We start from the raw sequence: 23,510 nt of genomic DNA, 5'->3' as shown, positions 1-23,510 counted from the left end.
CTATGCTAACACATTGTTACCCAGATTATTAGCAGAATAATAGATGTAGAATCTTTTTAATTCGTTAGTGTCCAAGACAGAACATTACATAATTCTCAGTGTCACTTTAAAAACAAATCAGAATTGTTTTTCTTCAAAGGGGAAAAATAGCAAATACTCTAGAAACATGCTAGTTCTTAAAGTGGTCTAACTAGCAGAATCAACTTCAGATTTTGCAAATAATACAGACACCTGAGACCAACCCCAGACCTGACCCATCAACTCAGATCTTTAAAAGTGTACTCTAGTCCTCAAGATTTTTAAAAAGCTTCATGGGAGATTCCACTGTGAAGCCAGGTTTAAAGGTTATACTTGTAAAGATAAAGTGAGTTTTTCAAGGTCAGGTAACAAGCTGACTTTTACAGTCCTATTAAGATATTTTATTGAGGCCATTTTTTAATAAATGCACAGTAAAACCCAAAATACACACATTTAAATTCGGTCTACATTAGGAGACTTTAATTTGAGTTTTAATGGGAAATGTCAGGCATGTTTAAACCTTTTGTTTTAAAGAATATAGTTTAAGACATGCAAAAAAAACAAAGTTGGACATTTATGTTATACCATATACAAAAATTAACTCTAGATGGATCTAAGACCTAAACACAAGACCTGAAACTATAAAACTCTTAGAAGAAAACACAGTAGGGGGAAAAGTTCATGACACTGGATATGATAAGGATTTCCTGGATATGACACAAAAAACAGGGAACAAAAGTCAACATAGGCAAACTGAACTATGCCAAAAACTTCTGTGCATTGAAGAACACAATCGACAAAATAAAAAGGCAACCTACAGATGGGAGAAAATATTTACAAACCACATGTCTCATACGGGGAGTATAATATCCAGAATATATAAAGAACTCCTACAACTCAACAGCAAGAAGCAAATAACCAGATGTTTTAAATGGCAAAGGATGTGAATAGACAGCCCTCCAAAGATAAAATAGAAATGGCCATCAAACATATTAAAAGGTGCTTAACATTATGATCATTAAGGAAATGCAAATCAAAACTACAATGAGATATCACCTCACACTCACAGGATAAAAAAAAATCACAACAGTTTATAACAAGCGGTGACAAGGAGGTGGGGGTGTTAGAACCCTTGTGCACTGTTGGTGGGAATGTGAAAGGGTGCAGCCACACGGGAAAACAATATGACAGTTTCTCAAAAATTAAAAACAGAACTACATAAAAAAATATGACATTGTGATTCTACTTCTGAGTAGACATTGAAAAAAACTGAGAGTAGGATCTCCAAAAGATATTTGCACACCCACGTTCAGAGTTGCACTATTCACAATGGCCAGAGGTGGAAGCGATCCAAGCACACACTACTGGATGAATGGGTAAGCAAAATGTGGGATATGCATACAACAGAATATCACTCAGTCCTGAAGGAAAGGAAATATAATATGTACTACCACGTAGATGAACTTTGAGGAAATTATGCTAAGCGAATTAAACCAGTTACAAAAAAAAAAAAACTGTATGAGCCTACTTCTGTGAAGTATCTAAAGTCGTCAAATTCATAGGGACAGAAAGTAGAATGGTGGTTGCCAAGGGCTAGGGGGAAGTGGAAATTTATTGTCGAATGACTACAGAGTTTCAGATTTGCAAAGCGAAAAAAATCCTGGAGATTGATTGCCCAACAATGTGAATATACTTGACGCTACTGAACTGTACATTTAGAAATGGTTAAGATGATAAATTTTATGTTATGTGTTTCTTTTTAATCACAATTTTAGAAAGATAAAATTTAGGAAGTTTGCTATAAAGTGAATTTTGGTTAAATGATTTCTATCATCATAACACCTTCCATTATGAAATCCAGATTTCATCTACATAAACAATCTCTACTGTAGCTAGAGCAAAATTAAATGAAAAAAAGTGGCAAATATTAAAAAGCACAATAAACTACTCAACATTTTAACTACTCAACATATAAATAATACTACCAAAATTTTATACATGATACTTTTATAAGTAGATACACCATGTAGTGTTCAATGTCTTAAGGTATAGCTGTATTTTCCAAATTGTTGTGGCTGAGAATCTGAAGCCATATATGATCTTGAGAGTTTTATACTCAAAGTATAATCTCTCTTGATTTACCAACAATGGACAGGGACAATTTACCATATATTTAGCTATTCTCTGGGAAACAGTAGACTAGCTTCTCTGGGTAATTCCAGACTAGCCTGGTACCATAGTCTACATGAGGAGGTACCTAAGAGCATATGAAGCAAACGTAGGGAACATTCAGCTCAAGTTTAGAAATGGAAGTTTTCTCTAAAGAGTTCTATGGCATTCAGTTGGCCAGTGACTAAAGTATCAGCCAATCAGCAGATGGCTCCTACACAGAGCAAACAATGGTTTGCCTATGTATTTGACACTGTAGTTAATAACCAATTCACATACTGATGCTGTACTCTGCTTTGAGCCTGGCAAAGGAGAGCTCACTGTCCAATAAAGGTTAGTTCATCTGTGATTACAACGTCCCAGTAGACATGACACAGTCCCAGTTCTCTTTATTTGAACAGTAATTTCTTTCTTAGAGTAAATTTGTAACTCAACAAACTTCCTCAAATCCAGAATTGAGCCTGTATAAAAATTACTAAGTTCTGAATTGAACTTCTGTAAAAATTATAAATCTCTTTAGTGTGTTTAGAAATAAAAATATGGAAAATACTTGTACAGATGTGATCGTGGAACCACCCACACTTTTAAAACTTGGATCGGTGATGCAGTAAACAATGCATCACTTATTGACTGCTTACTCTGTATTCATTGTTCTCATTTTAGCTCACTACCACTGAGTAATAAACGGGTTCCTATTCCATTTAAAGCTGGGAAACAGAAGCTTAACAAGAATGCATACATTACCAGCAAACAACCCAGCTCAGTTGTTTAAAGGGTCTGGATTTGAAGACGGTTCTCCAAAGCCCTTTGCTTTTAACTTCTGGGCACTAAGTTTTCTCCCAGTCTTAATACACTCACCTTCCCTAACCCAGTTGGAGGAAAGTCCTGGAAACACCTCCTACATTTGGTACATTTTGAGAAAACAAATCCTAAGCTTAGTATTCAGAGCTGTGTCTCTCACACCCTGAGGAGAACTGTGACATTATGAAAAATTAAATATTCTGTTTAAAAGTCTCTGATGTTGCAGATAAAGCTCCAATTTCCTTAAATACCCATTATTTTATATAAGGGAATGCCCTCCTCAAAAGCACTATAAACATTGAGAGGTACTGAAAACAACTTAAAATTTAATGTACATTAGTCTTTCCTTAGCATTGTTTTTTAAACTAAATGATAATAGTAAAAAGAGAATAAATATTTTTATTGATGAGAAACATCATGTAGGTGTTAGAATTCTAGAGTTTTAAAACTGGAAGGCACCTGAAAATTATTGTGTTCTTTTCCACATTGCATCCAGGGCATAAATTAACCAGGGAAGCTAGTCTATCCTTTCCTAGAGCATCTCAGAAAAAGAAATTTAAGATATGTTTTCAATAATACTTCCTGAGTTCTTTAAAATATGCTTCTGTGATCCAGCTTAAGAACCATGTGCAGTTTCTAACTGCACAGAAATTAACATACTCCTGGAAAATCAGTCTATGATAGCCCATTAATTTCTATCCTATTATCTATCCATTCAACAATTTACCCAATCAAGATAAAGAACTGCTGAAAGGATTTCAGAATCCCGGTCTAAAAGTGCTATTACTTGAAAGAAGAGCACTCACTTTAAGTCACAAATTCTCGATCATTACACAAAGATATTAAATTTTCTGGTCCAGAGTGCTTCATGCATTAGTTATTTTTTTCACAATCGATCTTAAATGCCTGGCGGTCACCATACAAACATAAATGTGTTATCTCTAAATGGAACTGCGATGAGAATATAAAAATGTCCAAATTGGCAAAGGCAGTTTCCACAATTTAAAAGAGAGTCCGAACAAATTGGAAAAGCGGTCTTACCTGAAATGTGTTAAGTGTCTCTGGATGTCAAGGTCCAGGATCGGAGTGGGTCTGGAGGAGCCCAGAGGCGATCTATCTTGGCTCAAGAGGTCTTGGAATTCCTTACAAATTTGTCTAAAATAAAAGATCCAAGATTAAAGCCGAGCTCTTGAAACAGGGCTTTAGTTTCATCGAAGGATATTTTACCACAGGCTTGTTTCCTCTTTTAAAAGAGGACTAGATAAAATTTCATAAAGCAACCTGCAAAGTTCCGTCTGCAACGTACAGGTGACGTTCACGGTGGCAGCTTTGCTCTCGAGTACCACAGGACGACCGTGAAATGTTTCAAGGGGATAACAGTCCGTCAGCATTGACAAAACCAGTGTGCATTTTTAAGGTGAATATTCACAGATTAACCTGAGTATAAGGGAAAATCTATATGAGAGGATCACAACTAACAATTCCTTTTGAAAAAAATTAAAATGTGACTTTTTTGGGGGGGATATATCATATTTGTACACAAGTTTTAGTCAAGTTACAGGCTTATTTCAGAACCATGATTCAAGTAGCCTTTGGGAAATCCCTTTTCCCAATATTTCATTATAATTCAGACTAAATTTGACCTTTAGTATTTGAGGTAGATAACCACTTACCCACAATTTAATCACCTCAAAAATGACTCTGCTCCATGTAAAAGAGTTTATTGCAAAAAAAAAAAAAAAAAAAAAAGTACCACTGAGTTAGACTCAGTTGGCTGACTTTCAGGCGTGTTCCTATGTTTAATTAAAGAGCAGCAACTTAAACTAAACGTTGATGCCATTTGGTGACATCAAATGGTATTTGGTGGGGCATCGTAATCCATTGCAGTTAACACTATTCAATAGAGTTAGACATTCTGCTATCTTTGTTTTTAGAAAAATGTCTTACTAGATTGTAAAATGCAGGCTCTTGCTTTCAGTTTTCAGATTAGCAAGGTGAATTACTATGTGGTGGTCGTCAATATGATTACAATTCAGTCATCAGTATGAATACAATATTATTACAAAGAAATACTGGAGGTGTTTAAAGACTAGTCTTTTGATTTTCTATCAGATTAAAATGTATTAGTTAGTATCTGCAAATCTCGAACTCCCAATTTATCCCTTCCTACCCTCTTCCCCACCTGGGTAACCATAAGTTTGTTTTCTATGTCTGTGAGTCTGTTTCTGTTCTGTAAATTAGTTTGTTTGTTTGTTTTTTTAAGATTCCACATATAAGTGATATCATATGGTATTTTTCTTTCTCTTTTTGGCTTACTTCACTTAGAATGACGATCTCCAGGTTCACAGATACTGACTAATATATATAAAATAGATAAACAACAAGTTTTTACTGTATAGCCTAGGGAACTATATTCAATATCTTGTAGTAACCTATGGTGAAGAAAAATATGAGAACAAATGTAGGTATGTTCCTGTGTGACTGAAGTATTGTGCTGTACACCAGAAATTGATACAGCATTGTAAACTGTACTTCAGTAAAAATATATTAAAGTGATAAAATAAAGTAACAAAAATAAATTAATAGACTACATTAAAATTAAAATGAAAGTTGAAGCATTGCTTTACTTCTTGCACTGTGATACAGGAATTATTCAGATAATTGAACAAACGAATCTGCGCGTTGGCAAATCAACTTGCTTCCTGTACAAACAAAAGAGCAAGTTACAAGAGACTTAAAGTTGAGGAAGAAATGAGGACAAGGCAAAGTGTGGAAAAATTTCATTTAAACGAAGCAATTCAACACACCACACAGGGCTGGGAGAAGTTGCAGAATTTTCAACCTTTGATATTTGATTCTTCTGCGTAACTCACTGACTTAGGACAGGCTCCAGACTTAAAAACAGATGACAATTCCGTCGATTTCCCTTAGGCAGTCATCAGCATCACCTCATTATGGCAGATACGGAGTTGTTATCTTCATGCTCACTTTCCTTCTTATTTAAATTTTTATTTTCGAAGCTACCATGAGAAACACTCTTTATTTCTCCACACAAAATGTCACATTATGAATTATGTAACACAAGGTGATCTTTGATGAATCATAGACTCTAACTTTATCACTTACGTCATTGTCCTTGGGGACAATTTTTTAGCTGATGTCTGAATCTAAAGTTCTATTTCTCCCTCTGACAATGAATGTTACGGTAATAATTAAAACTCGTTGACTATTCTGTTTTACCCTCGTGTAGATCAAACGTTAATTACATTTAGTTCCAACTTCAAGGAAGAAGTTTAAATGTGTTTTTCGTAAATCAAATAAATGTTTTGTCTGGTACATTTTTAGATTTCAAAAACTGACTCAGTTTGTATCCCTCTTCAAAGAACTGTCTCATTACACCAAAATATTTGGTTAATCAACAAAGGACTCAAGTTAAAGAGCAATTAGGAGGCTACAAGTCCTTAATCAATGAGCCCTTCATATAGTTGTATACTTGATAATAAAATTCAACTGAATCTATTGTTCATAGAGATAAAAAAGATATATGTTAAGGCAATCTGCCAATGCAGGTCAGCATCTGGGTCTCTCATCCAAAGACTTTTGGATTTCCTATATATTTTTGATACAATTGTCACAGTCTTAAGAACAAAAGTGAGCTGATTAGAATGTTATGAATATCCATATAGGCTACTTGATTTCAACTCTGAGCATTTTAATTGAAAATTGCCAATGCTTTACCATTGGAAAAATTAGAAATTATTCAGAATCCGTGTTGGATTCATTAATATGTTGCAGAAAGTTATGTTATTCCCACACACCCCTTAATTTATCTACCTATATTGATGACCGTGTGTATGGAGTATGTTTGCCATGACTGCATAGCGTCTGATTCCTCAATTCTGGTTGTCTACTGTAAAGATGGGGTGGATATATACAACCACAAAGACAAAACATTTCGTCTTTCCCAATTTCTGTATGTTTATGGCCTATTTACTCATATATAAAATAAGGTAATTGGAATTAGTGAATTCTTGTTTGACATTTAATGATCTGCAAATATCCATCTCGGGACAGCAGGACCAAAGATAATAACATGTTCTGGAAATATTTTATGAAGTGAAAGTTCAGAATATCACCTAAAATAATAAGCATTCCTGAGGTCCCAGGTAAAAGGGAAATACCACTCCCCAGTTGAATCCACTGCTACAAAATAGACGTCTCAGGATGACTCTGACCAACGTGGAAGTACTTCTCTTACTTCCCCCGAGTTCTTCTATGAAAACAAAATCTCTCCATCAGCATGAATGCACGGACTCCCAAACAGGGATGGAAGCTCCCCTCACCCCCAAAATGGGGACTTATATCTGGAACGTGAATGGTGGCACTGCAGTGGGTGATGGCGGTGAAGAGTCGCACAGCCATCCCTGGAGGAGGGAGGACAAGGAGGAGGTCCGTTCTCTGGAGCAGGAGGTGAAAGTCTTAGAACATGCATAATGAGACCTCAGCCAAGTAATCTGGAGGCAGAGGACATGAAGGGGTATTCTCCTGGATCATTTGTATTTGGGGGTAACAGTGTCATTCAGAGGCACCGCATGGGTGTGCCTATTGGGCAATCGTATGATCCTGCAGGCTCGAATGATACTTTGGGATCACCGGGGAGATTCTACCTAACCCCAGCCCTGTGCTTGTCTCTCAGTCTATAACAAGTCCTTCTAGTCTCCTGAGATTATGTTAAGGATACAAACTAACGAACTGCGTGAACTCTAAGTTCCTTCTGGAAAAACTGAAATATGGCGGGCAAAGACTGTTCTGGGTCAAAAGCTACTTGGAAGAGGGAAAAAGGAGAAGCAACGTAGAAGTGCAGATCCCCCCTCCCCCGACCCCAGGGGAGAGAGTGCGCAAAACATTCAGGTTTAAATCTTTCCACTAGCAAATCCCCAGCACCTTTCCCAGCATAAAGTTCATCTCAGAATTTTAAATTCAAGTGTTATCTCTGCCTTATTGTGCTCTTTCTTGGTCTTAATTCTCTCTGCTATTCCTTCCCCTTGATCTCCTTATTTTGTCTTTCTCTTCTCGTTTTGCCACCACCTTTTGCTTTCCTTCTGTTTAGGGGCAAGATGAAAGAATTGTCTATTACTCTCAGAAGGGCAACATATAAATATATCCAAAACCCAAACAGTGACAGCCGCAGGCAGCACAAACCCCAAGTAAGGGACTCACGTGCCTCCTGGGTGGCAGATGTTCCATATAAAACCTTAAACTTGTAAAGGTAAAAAAAACCTCTGTTACATTAGACATGGTAGAAAAGAGGAATATTTACTTTTGGTTTTATGCATTTTGAGACGATTTACACTTCAGCCAACACACAGTAAGGTCATTTTTTTTTCACCAGTTTCTAAGAAGCAATGTTTCTAACACTCTCTACCTTGTACTTTCTCTTTCAAAAGTTTATCTCAAATAAGAAATTAATGTATAAATGACAATTTAATCACCTAGGACTATGAGCTCCAAAAATCTGAATATAGAGTTAGGAAATTCAACAGGGTTATTAATGGTCTATGTGTAGCAATAACTAATTTTGGTAAAGAGAGCAAGAATTAGCTACCCCTGAAAGGTTTTCATCTAAAGCTTTGAGCGTGACTTGCAGCAGTACTTCCGGTCCTGCTGGGTTTTCACACAGTATATGGTAGCTCTTCCAGAATTATCAAAGGACTTCCAAGTCGGAGGGGCTCTGAAGGCCTCTGATGCAAGCTTCCCCTTCCCGGCATCATTTCCCTCATTATTTTAATTCACATTTTCATGGAACTTCTTACAATTTTCAAAAGCTTTCTCATACATTCTACCTTTTTCTTTTTGACAATATCACCACAGGGCATGGGGCAGCCCAGGGCTTCTTTGCTTATTTCTATACAAGAAAAAATGGTAGCACCGATGACAATCCTTGATCCCAGAGGTCTCCTTCTTACCTCTCATGCATCTGGGGCCGTCAGTTTTTGCCACATTCCCCCAAACACTCACAGTATTTTAAGATCTTTACCCTGGCTTAGACCAAATTACACAGAAGCCAACCAGCCTATTTGCCTAGAATCTACATCTCCCAGGAGTTCCTGCTATTCTGAACAGGTTTTCTAAGAACTTTCCTCAATGTCCATGGTAGCTCCACCACTAACACAGTTTGCAGATCTTGCTGCGGCCCAGTGTTGAGGGTGATCCTTGTTTAACACAGCTAGCTGCCAGGGTGTGAGACCGCTTGCTTTAAAGAAAGGATGCTTTCAAGACTATTTCCCTCATTCAAAGAAAATGGAAGACCTGAAGGACGAAGGCACAGAGAGGCTTCCCCATTCTGCTTACTTGGTTGCTAGGATCATCTTTTTTCTTGCTGTCTGTTCTTTCTGTTCCATGTGTTGTCTGGCAAGATGTTCTCCTACTGCTTTGGCTGGAAACTCTGTTTCACAAGTGTAGCCAAAATCCCGAGCCAAGTGTAGCGCCTCCCCTGTTGACAGACAATGAAAGTCAGTCTCTCACGAATGTCCAGACTCAACAAGAGGAACATCTTCTACTTCCTCCAGCCTCATTCCTGGTTGTGGTTAGATGGGTCATTTTTCCTATTCATTCTAAACAATTCAAGCAAAGGAAAGGAGCTTTGGGGGTAGGGAAGGGTGGAGTGGGGTGGTATGAAGAAATATGCAGAAACAGAAGCTACTTACCAGGCAGGGAGGGTGTGGAAAACTGAGAGGGAAAAACCAGAACCACAGGCTACAAGTTTTGACTCCCCTCGTGGCTCTGACCGTGAGACCAGACTGACACCTGAGATCCTACACATAGATGCCCTGGGGAGACAGCTCCGTGGGCAGGTCATTGTGTTTGTCAACCTACAACCTATTCTCCGTGTATCTCAAATAGTCAGGTAGCTTTTCCACGAGACCTATCAAAACAGTGGCAAAAGGTATGTATACCAAATACTTTTTCAAAGCCTTTGGAATCCTTTGGAATGGGAGATAATTGACTGGTATCAATTTCACAATGTTATGTTGCCAAAGAGACTACAGTACAGAATCATAGTGCCAGCATTATCTGCCGTTATGGTGGGTGTCCACCTTCAGCACCACGTACAATGCTTCTCGGGTTCATTATTAAAAAACGCAATGCTTCTTACGTTCTCTGAGATGATAGATAACTTTTGCTCTTTTACAAAATCTGAAACCCGAGTAAACTTTTAAGAAAGGGGGTAAAAATGACCTGTTGGCAAAGTAAGATTTGGCCATGGACTTCAGTTTGGAAAACAACAGTGTTTTTAAAGCTCAATCAAGCCAAATCTTACTTGACCATTAAAACTTTGAGAAAGTAAGTTCTCACTAGATGTATTTTGAGCACAGGCTGTGTTCGAGGTGCAGAGCTGGGTAGGAGTAAAGGGGGCTGTGAAAGGACACCAAGAATCGTCCTTGTTTCTAGGAAGATGACAACCATCTCAGTAATGGTAGCAACAAGAGCAACGAACCCAGAAACACCTTAGGAGCACTTTATAGTTTATACTGTATCCATGTAAGTATTATCTACAATCTGTACATGTTCATTGACATTATATTAATATTACATAATACAAGGTCTTGTATAACAAGTATCAAATGAATGTTAGAGATAAAATGTTTCACACAGGTTCCAAGGAGGAAAAGGTGGTACTCGTGGAGAAGGGATCCAACAGTGCCATGGTCAGTCAGATTTTGCCATGAAGAAGTTTAAAAACTAGGAGTGATGACCAAACCATAGGACACTTGTTTGGTGATGGCCAAAGTAATGGATTTAATCTGGCTTTATACTCACAGAAAAACAGAGTAGTCAATGAATTAATACCAGTAAGATATAAAAATGGTTACTGTTACTCTGGAGAAGGAGGAAAAGTTTATAGATAAATATATAAAATAGGCTCGTTATTATCAATGAAACGTTCCTTAGTTCCTTAGTTTCCTTTTTTCGCTAGAAACAAAAATTAATCATTCAGATCGGGAAAGTCATATTTATTAAAAAAAAAAAAAATGCCCCCAAATTACCAACCATAGAATACAGGATAACATTTTAAGATGGTACAGAGTTGAAAAAACAAAAATTCTGAGAGTAATTTTGCTTTAAATTTTTCTTGAATACCTTGTCTTTCTTACAACTAAAAATTCTAAGGAAAACATGTAAATAATGGGGGTTCAATATTTGTTTATACTTTCCTTTTCCTAAAAGCTTTTATTTTCAAAGTTCTCCTTAATATGTATTAAGGATCAAAACTAAGACTTTTTAATTATGATTTATTTATGGGATTTATGCTCGCTGAGCTATAGGAACTGGTGGGGTTTTCACCCTTGTTCAGAAAGGCACACTGAGGCTACGGAAATCTCCTCTGTGACTATGCCGATATTAGTTAATAACCTGATGTGATGTTCCAATATGTACGAATACTAACCAAGCATCAAAATTAGACTTGCATCTACACCAGTCAGTGTGTTTCATTTTTATTTATGTTACTAGGAGACACTAACGTTGTAACTCATCTTTTTTTTTTTCCCATCCATTTCCTGAGTCTTTTTTTTTTTAAAGTCTTTAACAACATTTTTCATTCCCAAAATGTGAGAAGCCCTGTTCTAGGCCTTGGAAGGGTCTAGTTTAATATAAAAATATTACAATGACAAAACTGGGTGAAAAGGGTCTCTATTCATCAGTCTGGGTAGTGCTAGCTGTTGGAGGGTCACAGTTTTGGATAAAGCTGCAACGTCCAAGCAATATTTTTTAAGTGCTTATTACCAGCAGTTTACTGCCCTAAACAATTAGGAAAGAAAATGTGTGCTTATCTGGCAGAAGCAATGGCACCAAGATTTTTTTTAAGGCACATTGTAACATACTAGGACGGTCACTTCTGCTACAAAAATGACAGAAGGGAGAGAATTCAAGAAATTTCAAATTCGAGGTAAAAAGTCTTAAAGCTTAACCCATCAAAGAGTGGCTACAGTCCCTGACCAGAGGATAAACACATGTGACCTTAGGGTTCAGAAATATCTTGCGACTAACACAATAACACTGTTCATAATGTCATCTTTGTACAGCAAGTCGAGTTATGTATACTTGTATATCTTTCTATTGCAATATTATTCATGCAGAAATAGATATTTAAGTAAAATTTTAAGAGACTATTAATATGATACACACACACATATGTATGTACATATATATTGCTTTTCCTCACTGTTTGCACAAGAGTAGAAGGATGGCAGCATGCCTCTTAAATTTTGTGCTAAAACCTGATCCTTGAGGATCTGGCCCATTTTATGCAAAGCTCTCACCGTGGGGTAGTTTTAAAAACAGTTTGAATGGAACAGCTGCTATTTACACTTACACTGACAGCCAGATCCTTCCTTCCCTTCGCTCTGTTTACTGCTTTCTCCTGCTTGCGATGTAACATTGTTACTGGATGTATAGCGATGCTACATCAAAAGAAGTGGCAAGTGAAGACACTCTGATATGTAGTTAAAATGTGTATACTGGGCCACAAAAGCATCCTGTGTGAGGACCCAAGAATGAATGAACAAATGGAGTCATGAATTCAAAGAACACACGGTATTCAGGAACAACGACAAATCTACAGTTAAATCTGGGACAGCAGATATCTTAGCATCAACAGGTTTAAGAAAAATAGGAATTTTTGGATCAGAACACGTGTGAATCAGACTCTCTGGGATTTGACTGATTTTTGAAAATAAAGACCTACGCGCTTCTCTGTCTCTGTTGGGGGCGGGGAGCCAAGTGCCCACGTGAACAGCAGCAGGTGCAGTAGCCTGTGATGATGGATGAGTGACCCAGGAAGGGCTGGACCACGTCTGGCAAACATGGCTGCTGTCCCCTCCCTTCTGCCCACAATGAGGTAGGATGCCCTGGGCTGGTGGTTGTTTTCCAGGATAGATTTAAGCTCTTCCTTTATTTCAATGCATTGTGCCACCTGACAAACCAGTACCACCCCTCCCTCGCTTTTTTAGACAACACGCTAACTTTGGCAAGTCCGTCCATTGTATTTCATATCATTTCTGGAATTAATATTTTAGAAGTAGATTCATGGATGCTCGGGGGACAGTGTGAGTGCTTGGACAGAGAATTCTAAGTGCAAGGCTTCAGGCTCCCTCGGCCAAGTGGTGCCGCCCACACCCCCGCCCCCTTCCAAAGAAGGGCAAACCACTAAGGGATGTTCCGATTTTCCACAGTAACAGCAGCAGTTGCCTCATACTGAGTAACCCTCTCAAAAAGTCGGCACAAGCAAATACCGACACTCTGTTCTTCAAGGCGATCATTTTGTCCCCCACTCCATACCCTGTACTTTGTACAACACCTGATTCGTAACAGGTACTCAGAAAACATTTGTTAAATGGAAATGCTTTAGAATATGTTATTGGCTGATTATAACAATAGTCTTGGGAGGCACCCCTTCCAGAGAGTATAGTGAAAAACTAGAACAAATGAGAATCACTAGAAAGAATGAACTATGTAGAAAACCCATAGAGTATATCATTAGATTAATGGAGCCATTTAATAAAATAGGTTATACTTGAAGGCAGTGTTTCTCAATGCCTTGCTCTTCCCATAATCTGGGAGATACACACACACACACACACACACATCAGGGTTTCATCCCGTGTCAATTAATCTCTGGCATTTTTTGAAAGCGCCAGAAGTAACCTCAAGTTGGGGTTGAGAACCACTGTCTTAAGGCGAAGGGAGAGCAGTAAGTGGGGATGAATCACGCATCTTCTCCCCAGACAAGGACTCTGTGGCTCTGCAAAGGCAAGCAGCCACTAAGACTTAAGACGCAACTGCAAAGACCTCTGCCTGTCTGGGTTCTTGTGTAATGAGTTCTGCCTTGTTTGGCTGAAACAGTGTACACTCGAGAAAAAACAATGGCTATGTGGTGGTGGAAGAAGGGACAGCATTGTTAGGGAATAGTCATCAGTCTATTAAAAAAATATATTTGACAACAAGGTCCTACTGTATAGCACAGGGGACTATATTCTATAATTCAATACCTTGCAATGGCCTATAATGAAAAAGAATCTGAAAAGGAATATATATATGTATAATTGAATCACTATGCTGTACACCAGAAACTAACACAACATTGTAAATTGACTACACATCAATTAAAAAATTTTTTAGAAAGTATATTTCTATAAGGAGATTTAGAGTAAGATGCAATTTGCTTTTTATACTAGTAGGGGAAAATGGATTAACAATAAAAGTTCTTGGGACAACTGGCTGGTCATCCAAAAAAAAAATAAATAAACAATAAAATTGGATCTATACCATACATCCAACAACAAAAATTGTCCAGATGGGGCAAAGAGTTAAACATAAAATATAGATCCACAAAGTAATTAGAAGACAACATGGGAGAAATATTTCATAATCTTGGAATAAAAACAGAACTTTTAAAGTATTAGAATAAAAATCTAAAAACCATGAAATAAAATATACCAGAAACATGATTATATCAATGTGGAAAAGTTCTACATGACATAGATCTGAACAAATAAGAAACCAAACAAAAAACTCACAATAGCAAACAGACAAACCAAAGCCAGGGGTGGAGAGGCTTTGCAACTCAGACCAGAGACATACAACCTGTTTTCCTTATATACAATGAGCACTTACCAATCAATGAGAAAAATGTCAAAAATTACCCCATCAGTACAAAGTAGTGAAGAGACAGAAGAGCTCGTAGAATTTTCCTAAGAATATACTCAACTCCTTCATAATAGAGATAGTCTTTTTTTTTTCCCAATCAAATTAGCAAAGATCAAAAAAGTTGATAGCACCCTGGCTTGGGCTAGAGCATAGGGAAGTACTCTCATATTAAACCCCGCTACTGATAGAATCAAACATTTACAACCATTACGGAGAACAATTTCCAAATGTCTTTTGACCCTGTAACGCTTTCTTAGGAGTGTATTGAATGGATGTACCTGCATATCTGCAGAATTATCTGTGTACGTGTGCAGTTGCTCATTGTAGCTCTATTTGTAACTGCCAAAGATTAAAAACTCCTATACAATATTTAGGAGGGCACTGGTTAAATGAATTATGATGCACTCAAACAATGGAATACTGTGAGCATTTGAAAGGGTGAGCAGGGGGAGGGTAGAGCACATGCTTAGCATGCACCAGGTCCTGGGTTCAATCCCCAGTACCTCCCTTAAAATAAATAAGTAAGTAAATAAATAAACCTAATTACCTACTCCCTGCAAATAAATAAATAAATAAATAAATAAATAAATAAATAATAAACAACTTGTAAGAACTGAAAATAAAAAAGAACGCTAAGATAAGGTGTGAAAAAAGCCTGTAGAAGAATGTGTGCAGTACGCTATAACTTTTAAATGAAAACAAAAACTATGCACCCAAATATGTACCCTTGGAAGGAACCAGAGGACCCGGTAACATTTGTTTCTTCCAAGAGGGGAACTGAGTGGGAAGTAAAGTGGAAAGGAGGCATTTCACTGTATACCCTTTTGTAACTTCTGAATTTCTACCGTCTATATAGATTATTTAAAATTATATTAATTAAAAAGCAAAACTACTCTCTGACCCAGTTCTCAGGAAGATTCTATTCTAAACTCAAATATTTGCTGTAAATTAAAATCTGGGGGATTCCCAAACTTCCACGGCTATTCAGTAGGGGTTAGACATCACTAGGATTGACTACAGTCTACAGTTTTATTAGAATACCGATGAATTTTGACAAATGTAAACCATGGAAAAAAGCAGAAATTGAGTGTTTGAAAAGCCCATGAGTTGGCATGAACTTGCCATGATAGAAAGAGAGCATGATAGAAAAAAAGAAAAAACCCAGGAAAGTCATGCAGAGACATGCTTTCAAGGGAGCAACGAGATTTGCGAGAGTGAGTAACGGGCTGGATCAAAGGGGCAAGGGCCAGGCTGAGCCAAACGGGCTTGGGTACACCGGCCTTTTGGGGCCAGAATAGGTGCAGGAATGTAAGGCTGCCACCAGCACACAGTCAGACACTAAGGCATGTGAGCCAGAGCCCGCCTCCTCCACCACTCTAAGCAAACACCTTTCCGCCTGGACATGAAAGAAATCACAAGATGCAGGTCAGAGGAGGACTAGTAGGAGGTAAGCAAATGATTTAATACGATGTCCTCTGAGATGGTGTCTACTTGTCCAGAATATTGTAAGATACAACCTCAGGTTCACTGAGACCAATTATTGAAAATTCTGATAAACATTCATTCTCAGATATTAGACAAGAATATTAAATCATTATCTAATGATCAATGATCAAAGCAGTCTCTCAGATAGAAACTATTCCATGTCTTAGAATGAGAAATTTACAGATAAGACAAGACCTATGAGTCCGTAAAAAAAAAAAAAAGCTATTTTCCAAAAGAGACCTTGTAGTGACTGACTGACACGGACTGCACTAGCATTTGCTTACGGAGTCCGATTGCACTGCAGCTCTGAGATGCAAACTGTGCCTGAGAAGACATTGTCAGTGCTGGAGTGTCTGTGTGCAAAAGGGAACCCCAGGGTCCCCGAGTAATCGGCCTCTTCCAGGTGATCGAGTGAGCACCAATTAGAACTATTATGACAAGTGGTCAATTTATGACCCTTTTTATATCATACAGGTTCAGAAGGAAGTTGGAAATCTTTATCCCAAAGGAGGGACTAATGTGGAAATGGGATGTCTGGAATGGCCAGTGGAGGAGTGATGCTGGGATGATGCCATGAGTCCCTGGAGGTTAACCTTAAGCTCCCCTTGCCCACAGAAACCCAGTGTGGTACCTGTGTGAAGACAGTGGGAATATCAGCTTTGTCCTAAATTCCGTGAGAAGAGCAAATAAGGCAGAGCACGTCCTGGGCGTGTAACATCACTGACACTTGGCAAAAGGATTTTGGTGTTTGAATCCTACAATCCTCAAGCGGTGAACAACCCCTCTTCCTAAATGAAAAAGCCATGGACTGATCACATCCTGGAAACTTGCTCCCCATATCTCATGTATAGGAAGGAGTTCGCTGTCAAGCTGCTTGATCTTTTCCCTTGTTCCCTGAAAATGCAATCATGTAGGCTCAGAACTAAAGACAAACGGGAAACAGTATCAGGGGAGAGCATTCCTTTCTCCTACCTTTGGTTGGTTTGGCTGAAGTGGAAAGAAATGGCTGTAGGAGAGTCTTACAACTAACTAACTAACTAACCAACTAACTAACTAACATGGCATCTTTTTGAAAGTACTAGAAACACTACCGATAGTTATTGCACACCAAAAAAAAAAAAACAAAAAAAAAAAGAAAGAACCAAGATTTAATGTCATCTTAACTTTGGGGGATTAAGTGACAGCAGAGGTGTATCAGGATGTTAATAACCTTGTACTAAAGGATGCAAAAAAGTTCAACAAACTTTCCCAGGATTCCAAGCAGCAAGAATACGCAATCCATGGTGAAAAGCAGCAGTATTGGTCACTTCCTTCTATTCCTCAGTTATCTTGTTATAACTATAACCCTGAATATATAGTTAAATTCAGAAACAGTTTCAATGCAACTGCTCATGGTCCAAGCCACTAACATAACTCAGAGTGGAAAATACACAGTGGTGCTGCAAACCAGAGGACCTGGCTTCTCCTCCTTGCTGCTCCCAATTTTATGACCCTGTGCAAAATGGTTAATCTCACTGCACCTTAGTTTTCTCATTTGAGATTCATGATAACTAAAATCTATTGACATCAACTTTTGTGTCGGGCATCCCATTAAGTGCTTTACAGACATTCTGATTTAACTCCCACAACAACCTTACTAGGAGGGTACTATTATTAACACTCCTTCATAGAGAAGGACGCTGATGCTCAGAGAGGTTGTGCATCCTTCCCTACAGCACACGGCCAGCAAGTGATGGAAGACGGTTCAAACAAGACAATCTGACTCCAGAATCACCCTCTTCTATGTGCGTTATGACCTAGTGCCTTAGACGACTCAGTCTTCCACTGCCCTCCAGGGAAATGAAGTAATTACTCAGTAATTCTGAGTAAATTCTGCTATTAAGTAACACTTGTTTAGGGAGAAAGAAACTAGAGGACAGATACTAATTTTTATTAAGTGCATCTGTGCCACATGGTGCCAAGTGCTTAATTGAGAGCATGTATTTAGTTCTGTGTCTTTTGCAGAATTTCAGTTTTTCAGAATTTAGGTGAGATATGCAGGAGAGAATCTGGGAGCTAACATTAAAAAAAAAAAAAACTAGAAAAGGAAGCAATAGTGGCAAAGGATTTAGACTTGAAGAGAGTGAACAGAGATCTACACAATATGGGTGAATGGTCCCCTTTCTTTTGCTAAGGTTTATTTCCACCCTTCAGTGCCCCACACTGTTTTTTAAATATACGTATAAACAGAGTTTGACCTCCGGTCATGACAAACTAAAAGCCGAGGCATTCATGTTTAAGGACTTAAACTGTGCTTTTAGAACGCCTGGTGTTGCCTGAGAATGCTATCAGAGCTTTTGCAAATTCAGCAGAATGGTCTCAGGAAAGCCCCCGACCTAAGTGAACTAAACTTCCCTCTGGCTATACCCTGCAGCTTTGGCCATCTTGGAAAACCTCAAGTGAGGTGGGAGGGATAAGCAAGAATGACTACAGACTTGACTTCTCATATTTGTTTTAACAGTCACCAACTCTGCAAAGATTGTTCTGGAGTAAAATAGAGGGGAGGTAGCTAACTGGTGTCTTGTAAATAATAAATACGTAGCAATAGTATGAGGACCAGAACCATCATATTGGCCAGATTCTTGGACGTTTTTCCAGAGAGGGAATTTGTCCCACTCTAGAAGCTTCTGGGATTATCCCAAGATTTCAGGAAGGTCAGTGGGATGGGCTAAGCAATTCCAATCTACTGAGATTTCCAGAGAATGACAGCTCTCTGATATTACAGATACCAGAGTGGGCAAAGGAGAAGTCGTAGCAATGTGGTTAACAAGGGGAAATAAAAAGAACTCCAGGCTTATGAAAAAGTGGGTACAAGCAGATGTACTAACCATTAGGCACATATTTAAACCCCATTAAATGAAGACATATGGGTAAAAGGGGGATATGACCTAATACTACATTCAGGGAAATCTGGATTCAAATAACATATTTTATATATATATATATAAATATATATATATATATACATAAATAATAAATTCAATATTGCATTCTAGGTCAAATATATCTGTGCTAAGTGGACCAAAAGAATCCCCAATCTAAATGTGTACCTTACTAAAATATTCACTTTTCTAACAACTTTGTCAGATGGAAAGAAGTTATGCAGCCTTGAGTTTTTCATTCCATTGGTTTCTCGGTGCAATGACATTTGTAACAGAAATGCTGTGAATCATTTAAACATATTATAAATTTGCAAGATATAGCCCTCTCTTATAAATTCCTAAAAAAAAATCCCTGAAATAGTAACTCAAATATGTTGACTTGAGAATGACGTTGTGGTAAAGCAATTAGCAGAGTGACTCCACTTAAAAGAAATACAAGGAGAAATGATTATAAAATAATCAAAAACAAAATAATTGAAAACCCAAGCCTAGCAAGGCCCCCACACGCTACTGTTTGAGATTTTGTGTCAAAATAGGGACAATGGCAAGGCTGTATTCAAATCATCCCCAGAAAGCGGCAGAGACAAGTACTGTAAAGTCCTAGAAGGTTGACTTTCATGAAATTTACTTCCAAGTGTGGTCAGTGAGGAATACAGCCAATCAGATATTTTTTATCTTGTTCTCGAGCACTGCACCAAAATGGGGAAGGGGGTGTGGCTGAACCCCAGCAGTGTACTGGGCCATCAGGAAAATAAAAACATTTTTAAATAGTGAAAAAAAAATAGTATTTTTTCTCACAAAACCATAGGTTTATAAGAAAGTGGATGGACCACTTTTGACGATTAGAAATCTAGTTTTAGTATTTCTGGGGAAAAGTCAATCTAAAATGTCACTGAATCTTACTAAAAAAAAGTTTGCTGGAGAGGCAAAAATACTACCCAAAGTCAGGCTTGATTCGAGATCTATGAACACAAATTGGCAATTATGATAAAGTTTTAGTTTACCATTAAAATTGTACAAGCAAAATAAAATAACTGAATCAAACCCATGTTAGCACAAAAAGGACCAAGGTCACGGAAGTGCCAAAGAGAAGCATCACCTGTTTTAATCTCCCAAGAAGGTGATAAGGCAGAGTTGGGCTATTATTCAGTTGTGTGCAGAATAATATCTGTATGCAGCCAGCATCATCCAAGGAGCCTATAGCAATACATGGCATCTTGCTGGCTGGAAAGGAGTCATCCATTGTTGCCACCAACCCACATGAAGTGTGGGAATAAAAATAAATATTCCACTACTGCCCAGATTAAGTGATAGTTTATGAAGCAATACTTAAGCCTTATATTATGTCTAATGTAATCGTCATCGTCATGATCGACTGGGAAGTTCACCTGTAACTAACTGCCTTAGCAGTAGAGACAAAAATGACATGGCGTAATCTAACAAAGCCAAATTTCAAAGACTAGCTAACCTTCCATCATTACTTTGCGGAGCTGAAAAGTCTTACCTTCGACTAGTGACGTGAGGAGGGTCACGTTGGCTGCTTTCCGTCTTCCCGCGGGCAAGTTCAGGCCCAGCCTATCCAGCTTCTCCCTCAGGCAGCGGCCCCCATTCTTCGACTTTGCTCTGTCCAAAAACAAGCAAAAGCTCGGTTCTGAAAGTTCACATTCTAAGGAAGACGATGGGGGCAGAAGACACAGGGCTGAGGGCGGAGGGTCGTGGCAGCAGGGCAGTGAGAGGACCCACTGTGCCGGGAAACACCTTCATCTTACCTTCTCAGTATGCCTCCCAGGAGCGACGCGTTGAGGCATTCCGGTGGCGAGAGGCGCCTCTTCACCTCAGCGATGGTCACCTTGTATTTGGAAGTAGAACTGAGGAGGGACAAACGACCGGGGACAGAGCAAAACAAGTCTGTGGGGTTGACCACACAGGTGCCACCTTTGGAGGGAAAAGTATTTTATTATGTGTCAGTGACCGAAGAGATGCTAACTTCATGAAACGCAGTTACTATTGTGACATGTCTCAGGACTGGGAAACACGTTGTGCGATGGTCCTTACACATACATCACCCGGATCACCTCGGAGAGCTGCTCTGAGGATATCCTTTCAAATAACACCCAAGGTTTTGTCTTTCAGATATCGTACAGAAAATTCTTAGGAGGGGATGATTTTAATTTTAGTGAAAATTAGCATCTGATGGAGTGTTGGCTGACCCACCAGTGTTCACTTTGACATCATCTACACCAAGAAACACTTCAATTAGGTAAAAACCTCAAATTCTATCAGTTAACCCCACAAAGGGTAGGTATTATTCATCCACAGCTCTGTGTGTGTGTGTGTGCATGCATGCACAGATACGCAATGAGTAGATATTTTTTATCTACAACTTACTATATAGACAGAAGTTTTGAAAGCTCTTTTCTAAAGTGTTTGAGAACTGCCATCTCCTTTCTCTCATCCATCTACCAAGTCTAGGCACCAGAGTCATTCAGTCCCCAGGTACCATTAAAAATCATGTGCTCGTGGCCAGAAACTTCCAACCCGTGTGGATGGTTAAGAGATCAAATCTCTCTCCATGTCAACCCTCCTCGTGTACTGAGAAGTCTGTGGGCGGAGAGAGGTTCAGTGGCACGTTCAAATTCAGTGTGCTTTTCTGAGCATACATTTGATCTGTTCAGTTATGGGCAATCTTATGACCCACCTCCAAAAGAGGGTAAAGTTCTATGAGGGAAATGGAAAAAAAAAAGAAAAAGAAGGTAGGTGGAGGAATGAAAACAGGCAGGAGAATGTTGTCTTTTTTTCTTTCTTTTTTTTTTTTACACTCAAAGGGTGGTTCTCAACTGGCAGCATTGGCATCTCCTGGGAGCCTGTTAGAAATGCAGAATCTCAGGCCCAACTTCAGACCTTCTGAGTCAGAAATCTGCATTTTAACAGGTGGTTCATGTGTTCATTAAATTCTGAGATGCCCTGGTTTGGGACTCACTGCTCACCTCCCACGTAGCTCCTCCCCTTCTTTTACTAAGTAGCTTAGATGCGATGTTATTACGTCTGGGAAGTCTCTGGCATTCAGATTCATGTGTATTTTCTGGACACAGTGGCTAAGAAATCTGGGAGGAGGTGTAAAAAGGCAAAGGGGCCCTGGATCTGGGTGAAGAGAACAGGCTAACCTTGTCCCCTCTCAAAGCATCTCTACCCCTGTGCCGCCTGGAATTCATCCTGCTGGCCTGCGGTTATCCCAGAGTCTCTGCAAACTGCTGGACCAAGATCTTTCTCCCTCGGCATTCTGAGGCTGAAGATTGCCCTACATGCCCCCGACAAAAAACATCTGAGGAGCCAGGTCCTGTACACTCGGCCGAATTCCCCCAGGCACAGCCAGGAAACTTGCCCTCCCTTCAAACTCTGAGCGGTCATGGTCTCAATTATCAAATTGAAATTTTTTTCTTGGCAGTTAAACTCGTAGCCAACATAGTAAAGAAACATAAATGCCTGTCCCAGGAGGCAGAATCACAAATTCAACTGGGCTTCCCCACATGACATCCTCAGAGAGAACTTTAAAACAAATAATAATAACAACAACAACAAAATAATAATTTCTCCAGATTTCTGGTTTCAAAACTACCATCATACTTTCACCAATGCTCTCACTTTGTACCTGTAGATGCAAAATGTATTTTAAAAATCACCTCAATGGACATTTCAGAAGTGGAGATGAACAAGGAGAATAAACTAGATACCAATAAATCTGGGTTTCACTGTGTTGTGAGAATCGCGCCCTGGAGAGCTTTAGGATTTAGTCATAGTGAGGTCATCCAAAGCCAAAATATTAAGAAAATAAATTGTAATGTTTTTATTCAAAATTCACACAGCCCTCTCCTGAAAACGGCCCTTCACCCACAGTCACTATGAATCATAAGCAAGTTTATATTCTTCCATAAATCCCCTTCCCTTGCATGACAGCCAGTACACAATGGAAGACGCAACGAATCTCACCCAGCCCCTCTCCAGTTTACCACGAGTGGGAGGGGCCTTTGTGCGTGTGTTGTCTTCCAGGAAAGGGAAGACCACAATTTTGGAACTTTCCTATCTTTACTAATCTAATGTAGATTAGAAATCAAATTTAGGGAGATGTAGAAGATTATAATTTTTGTAAAAGAAGCAGTTAAATTGGGTTTTCTCCAGTTAGAAAACTGCCCCCTTTTGGCAAAGTCAACCCCCTGTGCGGAAAGCCAGCTGCTTTCAGGGAAGTCACTGGGTCTGCTACCTGGCCAAGGGCCAACTCCCTGGGCCCTGGGACTTCTCTCCTGCATCCAGGTTGGCCTCTGGCTCATGCTCAAATAAGCATTTATTAGGTAAGTTACTCAGGCTGCATATTAAGAATATGCTTTATGCACACACAAATTGCCTGGAGGA

General features: G+C 38.8%; 1 protein-coding gene across 1 annotated transcript in view; it reads right to left on the bottom strand.

The window, feature by feature from the left end:
• Positions 1–23,510, bottom strand: part of TFAP2D (transcription factor AP-2 delta) — a 49,922-nt gene that overhangs the window by 14,159 nt on the left and 12,253 nt on the right. Inside the window, exons 4-7 of the mRNA XM_064476091.1 lie at positions 20,873–21,038; positions 20,608–20,726; positions 9,340–9,481; positions 4,030–4,143 (exon numbers count right to left, since the gene is read on the bottom strand). Coding sequence (XP_064332161.1) covers positions 4,030–4,143; positions 9,340–9,481; positions 20,608–20,726; positions 20,873–21,038 — 541 coding nt within the window. The remainder of the gene's footprint in view (positions 1–4,029; positions 4,144–9,339; positions 9,482–20,607; positions 20,727–20,872; positions 21,039–23,510) is intronic.

This window comes from Camelus dromedarius, chromosome 19 (genome assembly GCF_036321535.1).
Source record: "Camelus dromedarius isolate mCamDro1 chromosome 19, mCamDro1.pat, whole genome shotgun sequence".
Classification (NCBI taxonomy): domain Eukaryota; kingdom Metazoa; phylum Chordata; class Mammalia; order Artiodactyla; family Camelidae; genus Camelus; species Camelus dromedarius.
This window is presented reverse-complemented; position numbering and strand designations above follow the sequence as displayed.